At 42.0% G+C, this 15910-nt stretch overlaps 1 protein-coding gene across 2 annotated transcripts in view; it reads left to right on the plus strand.

The window, feature by feature from the left end:
• Positions 1–15347, plus strand: part of ASCC1 (activating signal cointegrator 1 complex subunit 1) — a 128926-nt gene extending 113579 nt beyond the window's left edge. For both annotated transcript variants that reach the window (XM_015407685.1, XM_015407684.1), the window contains one exon: positions 14922–15347. In XM_015407685.1, the coding sequence (XP_015263171.1) occupies positions 14922–15038 (117 nt within the window). In that variant the 3' untranslated portion in view covers positions 15039–15347. The remainder of the gene's footprint in view (positions 1–14921) is intronic.
• The last annotated feature ends 563 nt before the right edge of the window (positions 15348–15910 follow it).

Raw genomic sequence — 15910 nt, forward strand, 5'->3', positions numbered from 1 at the left:
TAATTCTCTGCCTCTAGGAGCTTGTCCTTTGCCTCTTTTCCTGGTGCGTAGAAGGGCCTGGTTCCTCATCGTCTGTTATTGCTGGTTCCTCCATCTCCATATGCTGAGCATATGGTTTCATTAATCTCTTTTGGTTCAGCGTGTCTTGGCAAAAATCTTGCCGAACATAAGTCTTTTTCCCTTTATAATTTAATCCCTTAATTTTTTTTAAGGTTGAAAATATCTGTTGTTGTTTCTTTTCTCTTGTAAACTTTACAATTACCGGACGTGGTTCTCCCCCTTCTTTTCGTTTGCAGCCTGTGTGCTCTTTCTATTTGGTCTTCTTCCAGTTCTATCCCTTGTTCCGATATCCATTCCACCATACATTGTTCCAAATTCTTTTGCCCCACGTCTTCTGAGATCCCATGTATTATCACGTTTGCCTGTCTGCTTCTATCCGACAATTCCGCAGCCTGTTTCTTTAATTGGGTGATTTGTTCCTTATTAACTCGGGCCATGCTTTTTGCCTGCATGGCCATCTCCTTCACTCCTCTAATCTCTTCCTTAATGTGTTTAAGCTCCTGTTTCACGTCACCAATCTCTTTTGATATTTTTTCCTGCGAGGCTAACATTAAAGCTTGAAACTGGGCAATCTGTTCTGACAATGCTTTCACTGTGGTGGCCATTTTGATTAATTAGCTGGCTGCAGCCTCTCTATCTGTAAAGGTTGATAACTTTCCTCTTACCCTGCCAAGCCACAAGTTCTTCGGCACTCCTTGTTCACTGTTGTTTTAGAGACCTCTGAGGCTGTTCTCTGGCAGTTTAGTGAGATTAATCTCCTTGGGATCCACTGGCACATTAGGGCTTGACTGAAGGGATTATAGAAGAGGGCAGCAGGGGGGGAAGGTGAGACTGTTGCTGTGTATGTAGCCAGGCTCCATTCATGCTGCAAAGGTGCCACTGCGAAGCCTATGTGTTTGCTTGCTTTTAGAAAGGCAATGTCCTTATCCATTCTAGTGGGGTAGGGAACATCTGAATGAACATTATCGTCATGCCTGCATGACACACTTGAGTGTAAAAATTGTCCCATGTCCAGCTTTAAGTTGGCTCTCTTCAGAGTCTGAAGCACAGGCAATGAGAATGGTTCTGTAGTACATGAGGTACGGCGGCTGTTGATGTCACCATCCTACGCAGCTGTGTAAAGCTCCGTGGGCCTTCCTGTGTACCCACTGGCACTGCTTGCCTCAAGGCTACAGGGTTGGGGGGAGGAGGATGACGCTTACTTCTCCCGTGATGCTTCCATGTCTCATGCAAAAGAAGCCTATATCCCTCATGAAGAGTTGCCCATGGTGACGTGCTCCTGACATTGCTGATATCCCGACTTCCATTCTAGGCATTCTGACTTTTTCTGCATAATCTGTGGGAAAGAATAAGGCCTTAGAAGAGGCTGAATTTTTCACAGCAATGCTGGCATCAGTTGTGCCCAGCACTAGGAAAGGGAAGCAGGATCTGCCAGGGTGGGGTTAGTGCCAAAGACTCCATCCCACCTAGTTTAAATAATCCACAGCCTTTGCACTGCTCACCCTGCAGCTCAAAAATAATGGCTTGATCCCTAATATCATAATATTGGTTTAATAAGTAGGAATGTTTAAAAAATAACAAGACTTTGGCTTTCTTTTGAATTGTCCTCTGGTTTCTGTACACGGCATACTGCAGTCACATTTTCAATAAATCATGCGAGCTAGAATATTACTCTTAAACAGTCTCTGTTCTCCTATATACACAGGGTTGAGCTTGGTTTGTCTTGGGGGTACTGCTGGACTCTAGCTTCATTCTCACATCTTTTTTGTTAACTCTTGCATTTATGTGCCAATTTGCTATCCATTCATCTTCCTGGCCACCTGATCCAATTTCAGCTCTGCATCTGCATCTTGGCTCTGAGTGGGCCCTCCTAATGACTGCCCTCCACCCTCTTTTTTCCGTAAGTAACCCTTGAGGAGAACTTATTCCATGTGTCTGAAGAAGTGTGCTTTGCACACGAAAGCTTACATTTTGAATAAAACTTCGTTGGCCTTAAAGGTGCCTCTGGACTCAAACTTTGTTCTGCTGCTTCAGACCAACACGGCTACCCACCTGTATTAAATCCACTTAAGGCCAACATCTGTGCACAGATGAAAAGAGCAAGAGTCCTTTCTACTGCTACAGACAAACATGGCTACCCATCTTGCTATATCTGTGTACAGTGTTACCCATAAACACTGGGCAAAGTCAGTTGTTTCTCAGCCTGTATGCAAGGTTTCATACAACCCACAGGATACATACTGTACCCCTTACTCTAGAGCCTGCTAGAGCCTGGTCCTGTTCTGTGCAATTCTGACATCTCTGTTTAGCAGTCGGTCTCAATAGGTCTTTGCCTCCTGGGCAGGACTGCAGATTACTACATTTGAACCTGACACCCATTTGGAATATTGAAAGTTGGGAATATTGTTCTCTTATTCCGTATCTCCAGTTTCTTGCAGGCTGCAAAAACGACTACAGGCCATCTTGTTGTGTGTGTGTTTAGGCTGGAACTTCACTTGGCATGAATTTAGATACACAGATCCAGGCAATGGATCCCTAACATCCAGGCAATGGGAACCCTAACATTGTGAGCTCACCTTGGCTCTCCCTGAAGGCTTCTCATTTACAGGATTATTTTAAAGCCTCTATGTGGCTGCGGCATATTTGGAATTATAACTTATTAATGTTCTTTTTCCTTGGAGCTCCATATCATTCCAATCAAATTCCTCAGCTCGTTCCCCATTTTATGCTGATGACTGCTCAGCTATCTGGGTCTTTCTTTACACACACACACCCGCCCAACATGTTTATAGATGCCCTGCCCTGCTGGTACCATGACAGAGCTCTCTTTTCCAGATTTCTACACACAATTTTATTGCTCCCCTTCTTTTTGTGGAGCCAGTGGTTTTTGAAGAAGAATCTCTTTCCCAAATCTATTGGACTTCCCAAATCTATTGGACGTATATGAAGCAGATGGCCGACCTATCAGCAGAAAATATCATAAAAGAGATTCCTTGCTTTTGAGAGAGGCTTCTGTGAGCCTTTCATTTGCTCCGTCCACCATTTCCTTTTCAGATGCCAGGGACCTCTGCTGCCATCTATGTTCCCAAAGGCCTCTTTCTTTGTCACGTCTGAGAGAGTTTCTGTGTCCTTTTTTACTATCCTATTGCCCTCATCTTCTTGCTCAGGGTTTCCAGTGACTTTCGATCACCCGAAGCCTGAGGGAACGAAGAGATGAGGTAATAAAAGCAGAAGTCTTGGAGTGAAGGCCAGAATATAAAAAAGGCTGTTGCTGTCCCTTAAACCTTGCTGTACATTTGTGATGAATGTACAGCTAGCTACCTTACCCAAAATCAATTGTTCTAGCCATGTTCTCTGCGGGAAATGCACCTGAATCCTCTCACTATCTCCCCTTCTTGTATTTTTAAATATGTTAAAAGTAGCACCCATCTTTAGAAACAGATGGCTTATGGTGTTCCAAATGTGAAACATTTTGCATTATCTATGTTTTCTTGCTCCTTATTCTTTCCCCTCCCCTTCTTAATGTTTTGTGACCATTTAGCTTGGACAGCACCTGGGTGAGGATGCATTGCTTTTACTTGCCCTGAGCCTTTGAGGAGGGCGGGATACAAATCCAAAAATAAATAAATAAATAAATAAATAAATACTTTCTGTCCATTTGAGATGAGCTGAACCACCAGCAGCACTGAATAGAACTTCTCTAGCAAAGTGTCTTGTTGTGAGAGATGTGGCAATAGCAGTAGAACTGAAATGAAGTCCTCCTTCATACAAAGCTCTGGGTTAATATAGAAGCACTGAGGTAGTTTGCAGTGGTTAAGGCTGTGTATACACAAAACGTTATTGGAGTGGTACAACTGCCTTAGAACGACAGTCACCACGAGCTGTGGATATTATTTGCTTATTTATAGTCCTCTTTTCTCACCAGGACTCAAGGTGGATTACAATCAACAACAATAAAACATGGTCCAGTACAACCCTGAGACTCTCAACTAGGGATGGGTATGAATCTTGCCATGAACCTAATTCGGGCATGAACATGGGTGGTTCATGATTCGTGAGGCCTCAGTTTGTGAGATCGCATCACCCATGAACCGCCATGTTATTCACATAGGTTCATTAGGTTCGTGGTGGTGGTTCGTGAGCCAGACACGCTGGTACCAGTCAGTTAATTGACAAAGCAACAAGGGGAGTGGACATTGCTGTATCTGCCCATCAACTTGGTTTTCCAACTTGCCACTCCCTCCCATTCTAGACCTCCCCCCATTTTGTAGAGAGGCATCCCAAGGAAGACCACTGTGAGTTTGATGCCTCTAACTTGCAGCGGGTCCATTCAAATCGACACACTCCTGAACCTGTGGCTGCTGTGATTTCCCCAGAGAGCACTTTCCTGGGGCCACCTACCTTTGGGGGGCTTCTACTTCCCCCCCCAGCCAATCTGCACACAACTTGGAGGGCAGGTAGAGAGGCTTCCCAGGGAGATCTTCTGTGAGTTTGATGCCTCTAGTTTGTGGGGGCGGGGTGTTTGACGCACTCCTGAACCTGTGACTGTGATTTCCCCAGAGAGCACTTTCCTGGGGGCATCTGCTCTGGGGGGCTGTAACTTGGCCCTCCTAAATCCAATCCTCACCAAACTTGGAGGGCAGGTTGAGGAGAGTCAGCTGGAGACCTGCTGTGAACCTGGCATCTTTAGCCGGGGGGGGGCACTCTACCACACAACCACGAACCAGGACAAGCCTCCAATTTCCCAGTTTGTGTCCATCCCTACTCTCAACTGGGTTGGCAAGGGTCAGCTTAACCCCATCTAAAGTGGAGAGTGTAATGTCCTTCAAAACCTCTGCCTTCCCAACCAGCACTACTTCTGTCTTTACAGGGTTCAAGTTTCAGTTTGTTCACTCTTAGCCATTTAACCACAGCAGCCAGGCAGCAGTTTAGGACCTTTAATGCATCTCCAGCAGATTTGAATAAGAATATATATTTAGGGTCAAGCCAAGGGACAACTGGTTCTGGGAGTTTGCAGCTGAAACTGGCTGGGGACAGTGTTAATTGGCTGGTGCATGTGACGTAATTAAACCTCCTCATCAGTTTTATATTAAAAAAATAGATCAGGCTTTTAAAGAAGATAATGGGCATGACTGAATAAATATACCAGTGACACTTAAAAAAATAAAAAGGCAGCAAACTTGAAGTGGGGGGGGGGAGATGGGGAGAAGACTATTGACTTAATCAGCATTGTAATCACTTGTAAGTATGTCTGTTCCTTGCAGTGGAAAGGTGGGATGAAACAGGGCAAAGAGAGGGAAATTATGCTGTGATTCCTGTTTTTATGATTTTTTGAATATAGTCTTAAGAGAACAATGTTCTTGGGGCTTTGGTGATGTCTTCTATATGTTCTGCGATGTCTAAAAGTTAGGATATGTAACACCAAAAAAGTATGAAGCTTTACTTGTTGATCATTTCTTTTAGATTTTGCCATGACACTTAGCATAGTGCTTTGTTAGGATAATAGGGCATAGCTTTAAAGATCACTCCTCATGTAGGGAAGGTCCCAAATAATACAGGGCACATTGGAAAAAATGTCAAGGAACAGTTAGCAAGAATTTTGTATTTCTTGACAGGTTCACGAAAAGAATCCTGAGTGTATCACCTGATCACTGGTCGACAGCATGTAGACACAGCTGTTCATGTTTTCAGCTGGGTTCCTAAGTCCCAGCTTGCAGCATAAGGTGCCCCATAAAAAGATAGACACCTTTTCCCAGCGATTATTCTGCATTCGCTCAGGGACATGTAGTCTGTTGCTGGGGAGGGTGGGGTATAAATCTAACAAATAAATAAATAAATAGTTTGCAGTGATGTGGGTGGAGCATAGCTATAGTCTAATGCTAAAGTGTATGGTTTGCATACAGAGTTTACAGGTTTGCTCCCTGGCATCTCAAGTGAACAGCTCTCAGTAGATTGGAGAGCCACCACCATGACACTATGGTAAGGTAGATAGGCCAGCAGTCTCTGATAAGGCAGCTATGAAAGCGCATCTGACTGCAGAGCTCAGAATGACACACCCTGTCTGTGAACTTCACCAACAGTCCATTCTATTCATGACTGAGAAAACTCCTTAGTGATACTTCCCACATGGCTGAAGAAGGGGGGATCTCTTGTCACCTTTGACAAACTGCCTGACATCTTTGCACTCACAAACCCAAAATGCAGCAGGCATTCTGATTGCTGCCTTCTGTTTATTTTTATTTTTGTAAAAGAAGTCCTGCAATAAGCATCACTAATATATGAAAAGCTATTGTATGAGCCTGTTTTCAAAGAGAAACTACCCATACTGGAAAAGGCATGCTCCCCCCCCCCCCGTGGGATAGGGTGGGGTAATAGTAACAACAACAACAACTCCCTGCTCTGCCCTGCCCTGTTCTATCCCATCATGGCTGATTTTCTCACCCTCCCATTTAATCTTTAGTTCCATCTACAGCTACCCACAGTCTGAATCCTTTGGGACATTAATCGTGTAGCAGACACCATCAAACGTTTTAGTAATGTTTTAGAAATGTTGTGTATGGGTTAATTAATAATTTCATAGATTTTAAGGTCATATGTTGTATATTTTTTTTAATTTTTTTTTTATATGTTGTATATTTTAACCGTGTCGTAACCCGCCCTGAACCTGCTTGCGGGGGAGGGCATGCTAAAAATTGAACAAATAAATATTTGCAACATCCTATATGTGTTTGGCTTCTTCCTCTAGCTTGTCTCAAGATAGATAATACTCTCAGAAGTTAAAACTAAACCTCTCCCCACACTGTAAATAAATGCTTCAATATTTCCTTACTTTTAAAACAACCCGACAGTAACAATTTCCTGTTGTGTTGGTGGTGCAGGGAGCATCCTGTCTGCTGACAAAGCAGAACTATAGGATTATGGTTACCTATGAGAGCTACTTATTTAAAATATATGGAAAATAAAAACAAGTGTAGTCTTAAAATCCTTTTTTCCTGGCCACTGAATATGAAGTACGTGCCCTGTGAAAATTGCTGCAGTTTACAGAAAATTGTTCTCTAAATATTAGATTCAATTAAAAATGGTTCTTTTAAAAGCACCTCTACATATATACAATTATTGCTTATCTATGAGATACTTTTATCTTGAATGCATGAACATAAGCTTTTGGAGCCTAATTCCAGACTATATATTTGTAATTGTGTAAAAGAGACTTCCTTTTAGCATTTTAAATCTTCCTTTTGCCTGGATTTAAATATCATATTTAAACAGTTCCTTTTTTAAATACTTCAATAAAAGATTTTCTTGCTAAACAGAAAACCTTCCTTGTCCCAGCTTTGATTGATCTGGGATTCGATTACTTCCAAATCCTTTATGGGCCTCTTGAGTAACTCCAGTTCTCTTTAAATGTGAGCCGCACATCCACTATTTAAGTGATTCAGGTTTTGTAGGATCAGCTTTAAGGACTGATTTACATGATTGCTTTCCCCAATCAGCACTGTTGTGCCACATGAAATTTTGTTTTCTGAAAGGTTTCAGCATCCACCAGATAGACCTTTTGAGGGTGTGTATAGTGGAATGAATACCTGGAATTACTTTTTGGAAGGATCAGCCCCAAAGTGTGCAGATTTGGAATACTGCAACTGACTGCTAGAGTGCTGTGTCATGGTATCTTGGATAGTGATATCAGTTTCAGGTCCTAACTATGTGTGTCTACCATGGAGACTTTCAGTCAACTATGAGTTGCCCTCTAGGAACTCAATTCTCAAGTGTGTGGAGCCCCAATTTGGATTGGGACCATAGTACATAGGGCGAAGGTGCTCCTGTTTGTTTCCTGTCCTGAAATAACCCAGTGGGGCAGTATTTGCCCCATTGGTGGCCTACACATGCAGCCATAAGGTTGGAATCATGTCAGAGGAGAAAGCAAAAAACCCCTTCTCACTGTACACCACTGTACATCCAAATTGGGGTTCCACACACCTGAGAATTGAGTTCCTGGTGAGGAACTCATAGCTATTGCCTGACTAAAAGACCCTGTGGCAGATATATGTAAAACATAACATGTAGTTAGGCCATCAAATATGCTGGCTGGTAGAACAATGCTTAAGAGAGCCAGTGTAATGTTAGATTACCAGGCGAGGACATGGTAAACAAGTTCTGTTTTCCACTCAGGCATTCAGTTCACTGGCTATCCTCAGGCCAGGCACTTTCTCTAAGCCTGACATACTTCACCAGGTGTTATACAGACAAAATGGAGGCAGGAAGAATATACACCAGGTCTTGACAAGTTTTCTTTGGCTACAGAAGTCAGTTCAAGAATTTAGGAGCCCAAGTGATTTTTCAGCTTTTATGGTTTTGTATTTTAATGACTTTACTTTCTAATTATTCCTACCACAAAACCTACTCTTCATAGTTCGTTGGTATTTTATTAAAGCATTGTGGTAGTGAAAAGTACCGTCGAGTTACCGTCAACTTATGGTGATCCAGTAGGGTTTTCAAGGCAAAAGACAAACAGAGGTGATTGCTTTTAAGCTGAGGATAAAAACTTTGTTTTCTGAGGACAGCCTACTTGCTCTTCTAGGAAAAGATGTTTTTTAAAATCTGTATGGCTGTAAATGGTGGATGATAAACTATTATTAATTGGTATAACCCCCTCCCCCCATATTGGCCTGGGGGAAGCATTATTCTTTTATCTCGATTAGGAAACATATCTTGGAAATTGACCATCACAGTACTTCAGTGAGAGGCCGCCATGTTTGTTCTTCTTTGTTTTATGGCATTCCCTCACCCCCTCTAATGTACTACACTTGTATTTCTATTATCTCTCAGTTCCATGGTTTTGTAGAGCATTCTTGTTTACTAGGTTGAACAACCTTGGTTCCATGGTCTTACAGGGCAGGTTTGCTGGCAAGATGTATTCTGACAGAATCTGTCTTGTGGCCTACAAATGATCGATAGCCTTTCCACATTTTGCTCGAGTGCTCTATGTTTGTGACTCTCAGGAACCATGACGTTATTCCCCTATAAAGCAACCACTTACCCTCCTATTCCCTGGAAACTGTTCTCTTCTTACTCAATAATCAAAAAATTACATTGGGTATGGCTAAATATGTATCAGTCCTTTCATCTCCTGGTTCCAAATAGAATATCTAGAAATTTTCTGCTGCTCAGGATTCCGTATCTATGAGCTTCTAGGGTGGAAAGGAAAGGAAAGAGATGGTTGCCTGCCTCTGTGTAGCAACCCTGGACTTCCTTTTTGGTTTCCCATCAAAATACTAACCAGGGCTGACCCTGCTTAGCTTTCTCCATTGTGGCTCCCACCTTGTGGAGTGCCCAAAGAGGTCAGAAAACCTCCCACTCTCCTGGCCTTCTGCAAGCTATACAAAACTGAATTATTCAGGAGGGCTTTTCTGTGCAGGTAATAAGACCTCACGGTACAAAATGGTTTCACAAACTTAATTGGATAAATATTGCTATATATATCGTATTATAAGTAGGATCCTATTATATAATTTCTGAAACACGTAATGTGTTAATATTTATGCTATGCTCCTGTTCTTTCTGGTGGTTCCAGTCTTCTAACATCCTAATTCATTAGTTATTGAATGTCCCATTTTGTTGACTGGACTGACTCACTCTGTGTAATCCACCTTGAGTCCATGTGAGAACGGTGGACTATAAATAACGTAAATAAATAAATAAATTAGCCTGAGATCTGCTGGGATTGGACTAGCCCGGACAATCCAGGCCAGGGCAAAAGCATTATAGTATATAAATATGAGGTAACCCTGGTTGTCCTCACCACAACAAAAAGCTAACCTCTAACTCTAATTTAACTTCTCTCCAATTTCTCATAATTTCATTATTGATTTTAAAAGATCCGTTTCATTGACTATTGGAGACAGTGTGGAAAGAAACTGGCTAAGAAATTAATTCCTCTACCATGACTGAATGAAGGAAAGATAACATATAAACGAGAAATGACAAGAACTTCACACACATGCATTTTTGTACCATACGACAGGACATTTATCATTTCACATCAGAGTAAGCTTTGTACTTCTACTGCGAATTGGTGAGAGACACATCAATAAAATCATTGCTGAGATTACTAGGCGCCACAATGAAATTTCCAAGCACCATGGAGACCTCAGGACTGGGATTTGTTGAGCTCTGATGTACATTACGCCAAGCTCATTGGTGGAAGGGTAGAATAAAAATGTAATAAATAGAAAGAACTGTGTGTACAATGCATTTCTCATTTGCTGCTCCATAGCTGGTATCTCTTGGGGGGGGGGGGGAATGAGAGAGAAGGCTTTCCACATGAACTGGATTCATGTAATGATAAAAGGGAGAACATGTACATTTAAATACATTTTGTTTCCAAAGCCTGTCCCTCCCTCTATTACAGCACGTCCCATCTCCCAGGAAGCTTGACTGCCTTTGACATACTTTTTGCCTATTTGCTAATTCTATAGTATATTCTGCTCAGCCAACTGGAATCTGTTCAAATTCCTTGTTTCCCCCCTCGCTGTGGCCATTGCCCATCCCATCCACACTCTTATAGCAAAGTGCCCAAGCGGCTGCTTCATCTGTCCTGATTCTTGTACAGTCCCTGTCTTCCTCCCCTCAAGCTCCTCTATAAATGTTTATGGGGTCAGGTGCCCATTTGGGAAAATCTTGACTTGCATAAAAAGGCCATGGCAATGTAAAACAAATGGGCAAAGCCAAAAGGAATTTGAATTCATCTGTGCCAGGAGAGAGCTCAATGTATTTCTGGAAGGGGGTGAAACTCTACATTAAGTTTGACAAGTAGGTATTTGGATTTCAGCTATTACATGTAGAAGAATCAATGGATCATCACCTCTGGATGAACCTGCAGTTTTTTCAAAGCCACTGGCCATCCTTAATGGCAGGAATTGCTGTATATACCCATACTGAGTTAAGGTCTGTAGAGACAGATGTAGAATGCAAGAGAAGTCAGATGAAATTCAGGTTTTTAAGATCTCTCTGATGAGTAGGCCAAACTACTCAGCCCTTGTTGACCCTTGACACAAGAGCATTAACCTGAGTTTGAAATGGGCATGTTTGTTGAAAGGTTTTCAGAAGGCATTACTAGCATTATAAGGCACAGCCATTTCCTGCATCTTAATGGAATGGAGAAAAGCACTTTACACTTGAATGTGATGCCACTTCTAAGCAATATTGCTGGACTCTCTTTCTAATGAATTCTGATGTCATATTTTCATCTGTCTCCTGTACAGTGTTAATGACTGGAGCAGCTTTCTTCTGAATTAGGTTTCAGTTGTGTATGTCTTTAAGTGCCCTTGAAAGGTTTTTGTTGAATGAAAAGGAGCTTTATAGCATATGGTTTCAGAACTGGGGAAAAGTTCCTTTCTGTCTGATTCAGTATTCTTATCTTGGACATAAGTGGCCAAAGGTTTCAAACTGTAGGCTGATAACCTACTTAAATTAACTGAAGTTGCTTTAATCTGTCAAAGAAGGTTTTAGCAAAGAGAACCCTATCCAACCAAGTTAAAATACTTCCTATAGATAGGACAAGATGAAGAACAAAGTCTCAGGGTTGAACCACAATTTAGGTATATTTCCAAGGCAAGATTCATAACTTTTTCAATACCTCCATATGTATATCTTTTCTATTAAAACATGGTAATTGAACTGTCATTGTATGATACAGCATCTGTAGTCACTTTTCTAAGCTATGAGGAGTTTCAGAAAGACCAAAGAAGGTAGTACAAGTCAATCTGAGAGCTGATTCTATCAGTATTTTTCCATATGTTTTCTTGAGATCTGTAGGCAAAATGCAAAAATATCAGGATTATGGCCAATTGATTACTCTTGTCCAGATGTGAAGTGATTACCGTATTTTTCGGACTATAAGACGCACCTGACCATAAGACGCACCTAGTTTTTAGAGGAGGAAAACAGGGAAAAAAATATTCTGAACCATGGGGCTGTCATTCCAGTTCCTGAACACTCCTGGCCCTGACTTTGAATACCAAGAGAAAGACAGAGAAAAGGAGAGGAAGGGAAAAGTTGAGTAAAAAGCTCCTTTACTGCTGAGAAGAAGAAAAAAAGATTGGTGCAAAGCACACTCATTAGGGGCAGTTGAGCTGTGTTGTACAGGGCACATTAAATCATCAATGCTCCCCCCCCCCCAGGGAACTGACTTTGTTTGTGCTTTTAATTAGAATTGATTGGCTTATCTCTGAAACATGGGAAATGGATCCACAGCAATTCCATTTAAAATAAAACAAAAGAAACAGTTATAGAGACTGGGGGAGTTCACATCAGGAGTAAAACAAGGCAGGAAGTAACCCAGAGATATGACAGAGCTTCTATTCCTGATGTTCCAATAAGCAGATAGCAGAGGACAGATAACAACCTCCCGGAGAAAGAGCTGTGCCTCTGCTAAAGCTACAAAAGACATAATTTCAGAGCATACAAAGAATGAGAAGAAGAAGGGATAATCTGTGGAGGCATTTGTTAGTGTACTTACTGCCTGGCTCACAGCGGAACCTTGCTGGTGTCCCTGCCTCCTGAGGCAAAGGATTGGATGGCTGGAGAAAGCCGAAGCTCCGATTGGACCAGTGGGGCTGCCTATCTGGCTGCCTTGCTTCAGGCTTGGTTGCAGCGCAGCGTGGGGATGTGGGCGTTTTTTTTTAAATAATAAAAGCCAGCAGGTTGGGCTTTCAATCAGACGGTAAGCCGAGACTTTCTTGGAAAGACTTGGAGGGGAGGGGAGGGGAGGGGGGACACTTGCAATACTCTTTGAAAGGGCCAGGGAGGGAGCCTGCTGGACGCCAACCAGGCTGGGAGGGCAGGTGATTTGGTTGCTGCATAGATCAGTTTGTATTCGGTCCATAAGACGCACACACTTCTTCCCCCACTTTTTTTGGAAGCAAAAGTGTGTCTTATAGTCCGAAAAATATGGTATATAAGGCCTGTGACAACCCTACAGAATCTTAATTCACATGTCACAAAAATTTTGTCTTGAGTTTCACTCATAAGTAATTGTTGTCTGGAAGTGTAACCAGCTAAGGTCCAAAACAGATGTTACAGCATCTACAGGTGCAACCTGTGGACAACATTACCATTTTAGAGCTGAACTCAAGCCACTTAAAAATGTCATGAGGGCCTGATCCTGATTGGGTCCACAGCATGATGATTCCAGGCAAACAGCCTCTGTTTCAGCACTTGAAAAGGCATGGGGGGGGGACACACAAGATCACCTGGTACCATCATGCGAGCCTGTTCGAGATTAGCCCTCATAGCATTTTAAAATGGTCCACATCCAGCTGTAAAATGGTAGTGGCACCCATGGGTCAGAACTATGGATGTCCTAATGTCTAGTTTGGCCCAGAGATACTTCTCTCTTTGCACTTTGCATAGAATGACTTAACCTGAATGTATTTGAAGAAGAAATGAGATGTGTATTTCATATGTATTTTTGTTATCCTTTATCAAGATTTTCCACCCATTTTGATTTTATATATTCTTATAGACAAATGTATATCTCATGTCCCCACACCTTTAAAATGTTTAATAGAGCACTTTATTAAAAATCTCAGAATTAGGAAACAGCCATAACTTCTCAAAAGGTACAGGCCATTCACTGACCTCCCAACACAGGGGGTAAATGTCCTTTGAAAGAGAGCTGTCTTGCAGTGCCTTCAAAAGGAAACCAGGGCCCGTGCCCTGTGAACCTTGTCAGGAAGCCATGCAGGCTGTAAATATTTTTTCTTCTTCGCCTAGCTTAAGGAGGTGTGCATTTGTCATGCAGAGAGCACAAAAAAGCTGTTCTGAGGACCTAGATAGGCATGGGAATGTGTACAGGGAGAGATGGTCCAAGTATGTGGGTCCCTGGACATTAAGGGCTTTAGAGGTAAGAACCACCACATTGAAGTGAGTCCAGAAACAAACAGGCAACCAAGTAAGTTGTTTCAAGATGGGCATACTGTCTTTGTGGCAGCTCACAACAATTAACAACCAAGTTGCAGTATTTTTCACCAACTGAAGTTTCCAAGTTTCCTATATAGTGTGTATTACAGTAGTCCAGCCTAGTACTTACAGAAATTTGGATCAGTATGGTTAGGTCAGCTGAGTCAAGAAGGAAAGAAAAGCAAACTTGGGTCCAGCCATCTGGATCTTTACTTATACCCCACAACTGCAAACTGTTTACTAATAGGTATCTCCAACTTTGTTATAGAGTTTGCCCACCGTTGAAAGGATCCAGCTCCTGAATGTGGAACTAGGAGAGCATTTAATAGCTACCAAGAAAACAAAAGTTGATAACCTCTGGTCTGCCACAAAGGAAATATCATAAATACATATCTCCTGATCAGCTAGTAGATTTCTAAAATGTGTGTCGTATTTCTTGGCAGTTGAATAGGTAAAGCTGCATCTCAGACACACGTTCTAGAAATCTACTAGCTGATCAGGAGATGCATATTTATATTTCCTTTCCTGCAGACCAGATGGAGATCTTCTAGTTTCTTTGGCCTTTTCCCTAAGTCTTGATATTATACCAGTCTTGAGAACAATAATGTGAAACCCATAAGTATAGAGTAGCCTAATGGTCAGGGTTTCTGGAGTACTTCGAAGATGTAGTGCTGCTTCTGCTGTTGTATAGTGTGTGTGCGGGGGGGTGTTCTTAATCCAAATCCAGTGTAATTTATGTAAAATCTTGCGGCAATAGTTTATTTTCACAAAAAGAAAAAATGAATTGTTTGGAAAGTGTTTGTTGAAAGATTTTATGAAACCTCTGTTTGAAGGCAGTTTGCAAGACAACCTTAAATCCCTTTTTAGAACACCTTTCATGGATTCTTATTCTTCTCTTTCAGCTCTTTGAGAACTTCTACTTTGGAGGTGTGCAGCTGAATTCAGTCTTCCTCTCTCAGCGATTCTCCACTGACAGCTCCGGTTACTATGCAACATCTGGGCAGCTCACTTTCTCCTGAAGTCTTCTGCCCCAGCAGAGACTGTATGTCACCAGAACTGCACAGTAGACAAGATGATGATGGTTTAAAGGGGTCCTATTGTTTACACTGGATCATTCACTCTTTGTGGATCACCCATAGAGTTTTGTCAAGGATCTGAACTAGCAAATCCACTGGGTGTGAACCCTCTGAAAGAAACGGCCCCATGACCAATAAGTTTTTCTTTGTTTTGTTGATGTTTTTACTGAAGAATAAATGCTGGGTACAGAAGGAATAATAGTATAATAGGAATAATAGTACTGAGACTCAGTGTGGTGCAGTGGTTAAGAGTGGCAGATTCTAATCTGGAGAACTGGGTTTGATTCCCCACTCCTCCTCCACATGCAGCCAGCTGGGTGACCTTGGGTCAATCACAGCTCTCTCAGAGCTCTCTCAGCCCCACCTCCCTCACAGGGTGTCTGTTGTGGGGAGAGGAAGGGAAGGTGATTGTAAGCTGCTCCAAGATTCCTTCGGGTAGAGAAAAGCGGGGTATAAAAACCAGTTCCTCTTCTATTTGCATTTGACAAGCTTTAAATAAATTCTCAAATGTTAGTAGCCCACAAATCTTTAGCAGCCCACTTTTTTGTACATCTTTAATATGAGCCATTTGTGGTAAATCGATGGTCTGAAGAACCAGCTCTTTGTTTATAAAACTTTCCCGTGCTGGTTGCCTAGAAGCAATTCTTACCACAAGTTAGTCTTCTCAAGTCTGAAACAATCACTGAAATTCAAAGAGTTCTGTTGTTGCCAAAAGACATGTTTTCACATAAGGAGCAACTGTAGACAGAGGCTCACAGGGCATGGAAATACCACATCTAGACATTTATTTGTTTACTTCATTTATACTCTGCCTT

Source organism: Gekko japonicus, unplaced genomic scaffold (genome assembly GCF_001447785.1).
Source record: "Gekko japonicus isolate JY-2015 unplaced genomic scaffold, Gekko_japonicus_V1.1 scaffold1627, whole genome shotgun sequence".
NCBI lineage: Eukaryota > Metazoa > Chordata > Lepidosauria > Squamata > Gekkonidae > Gekko > Gekko japonicus.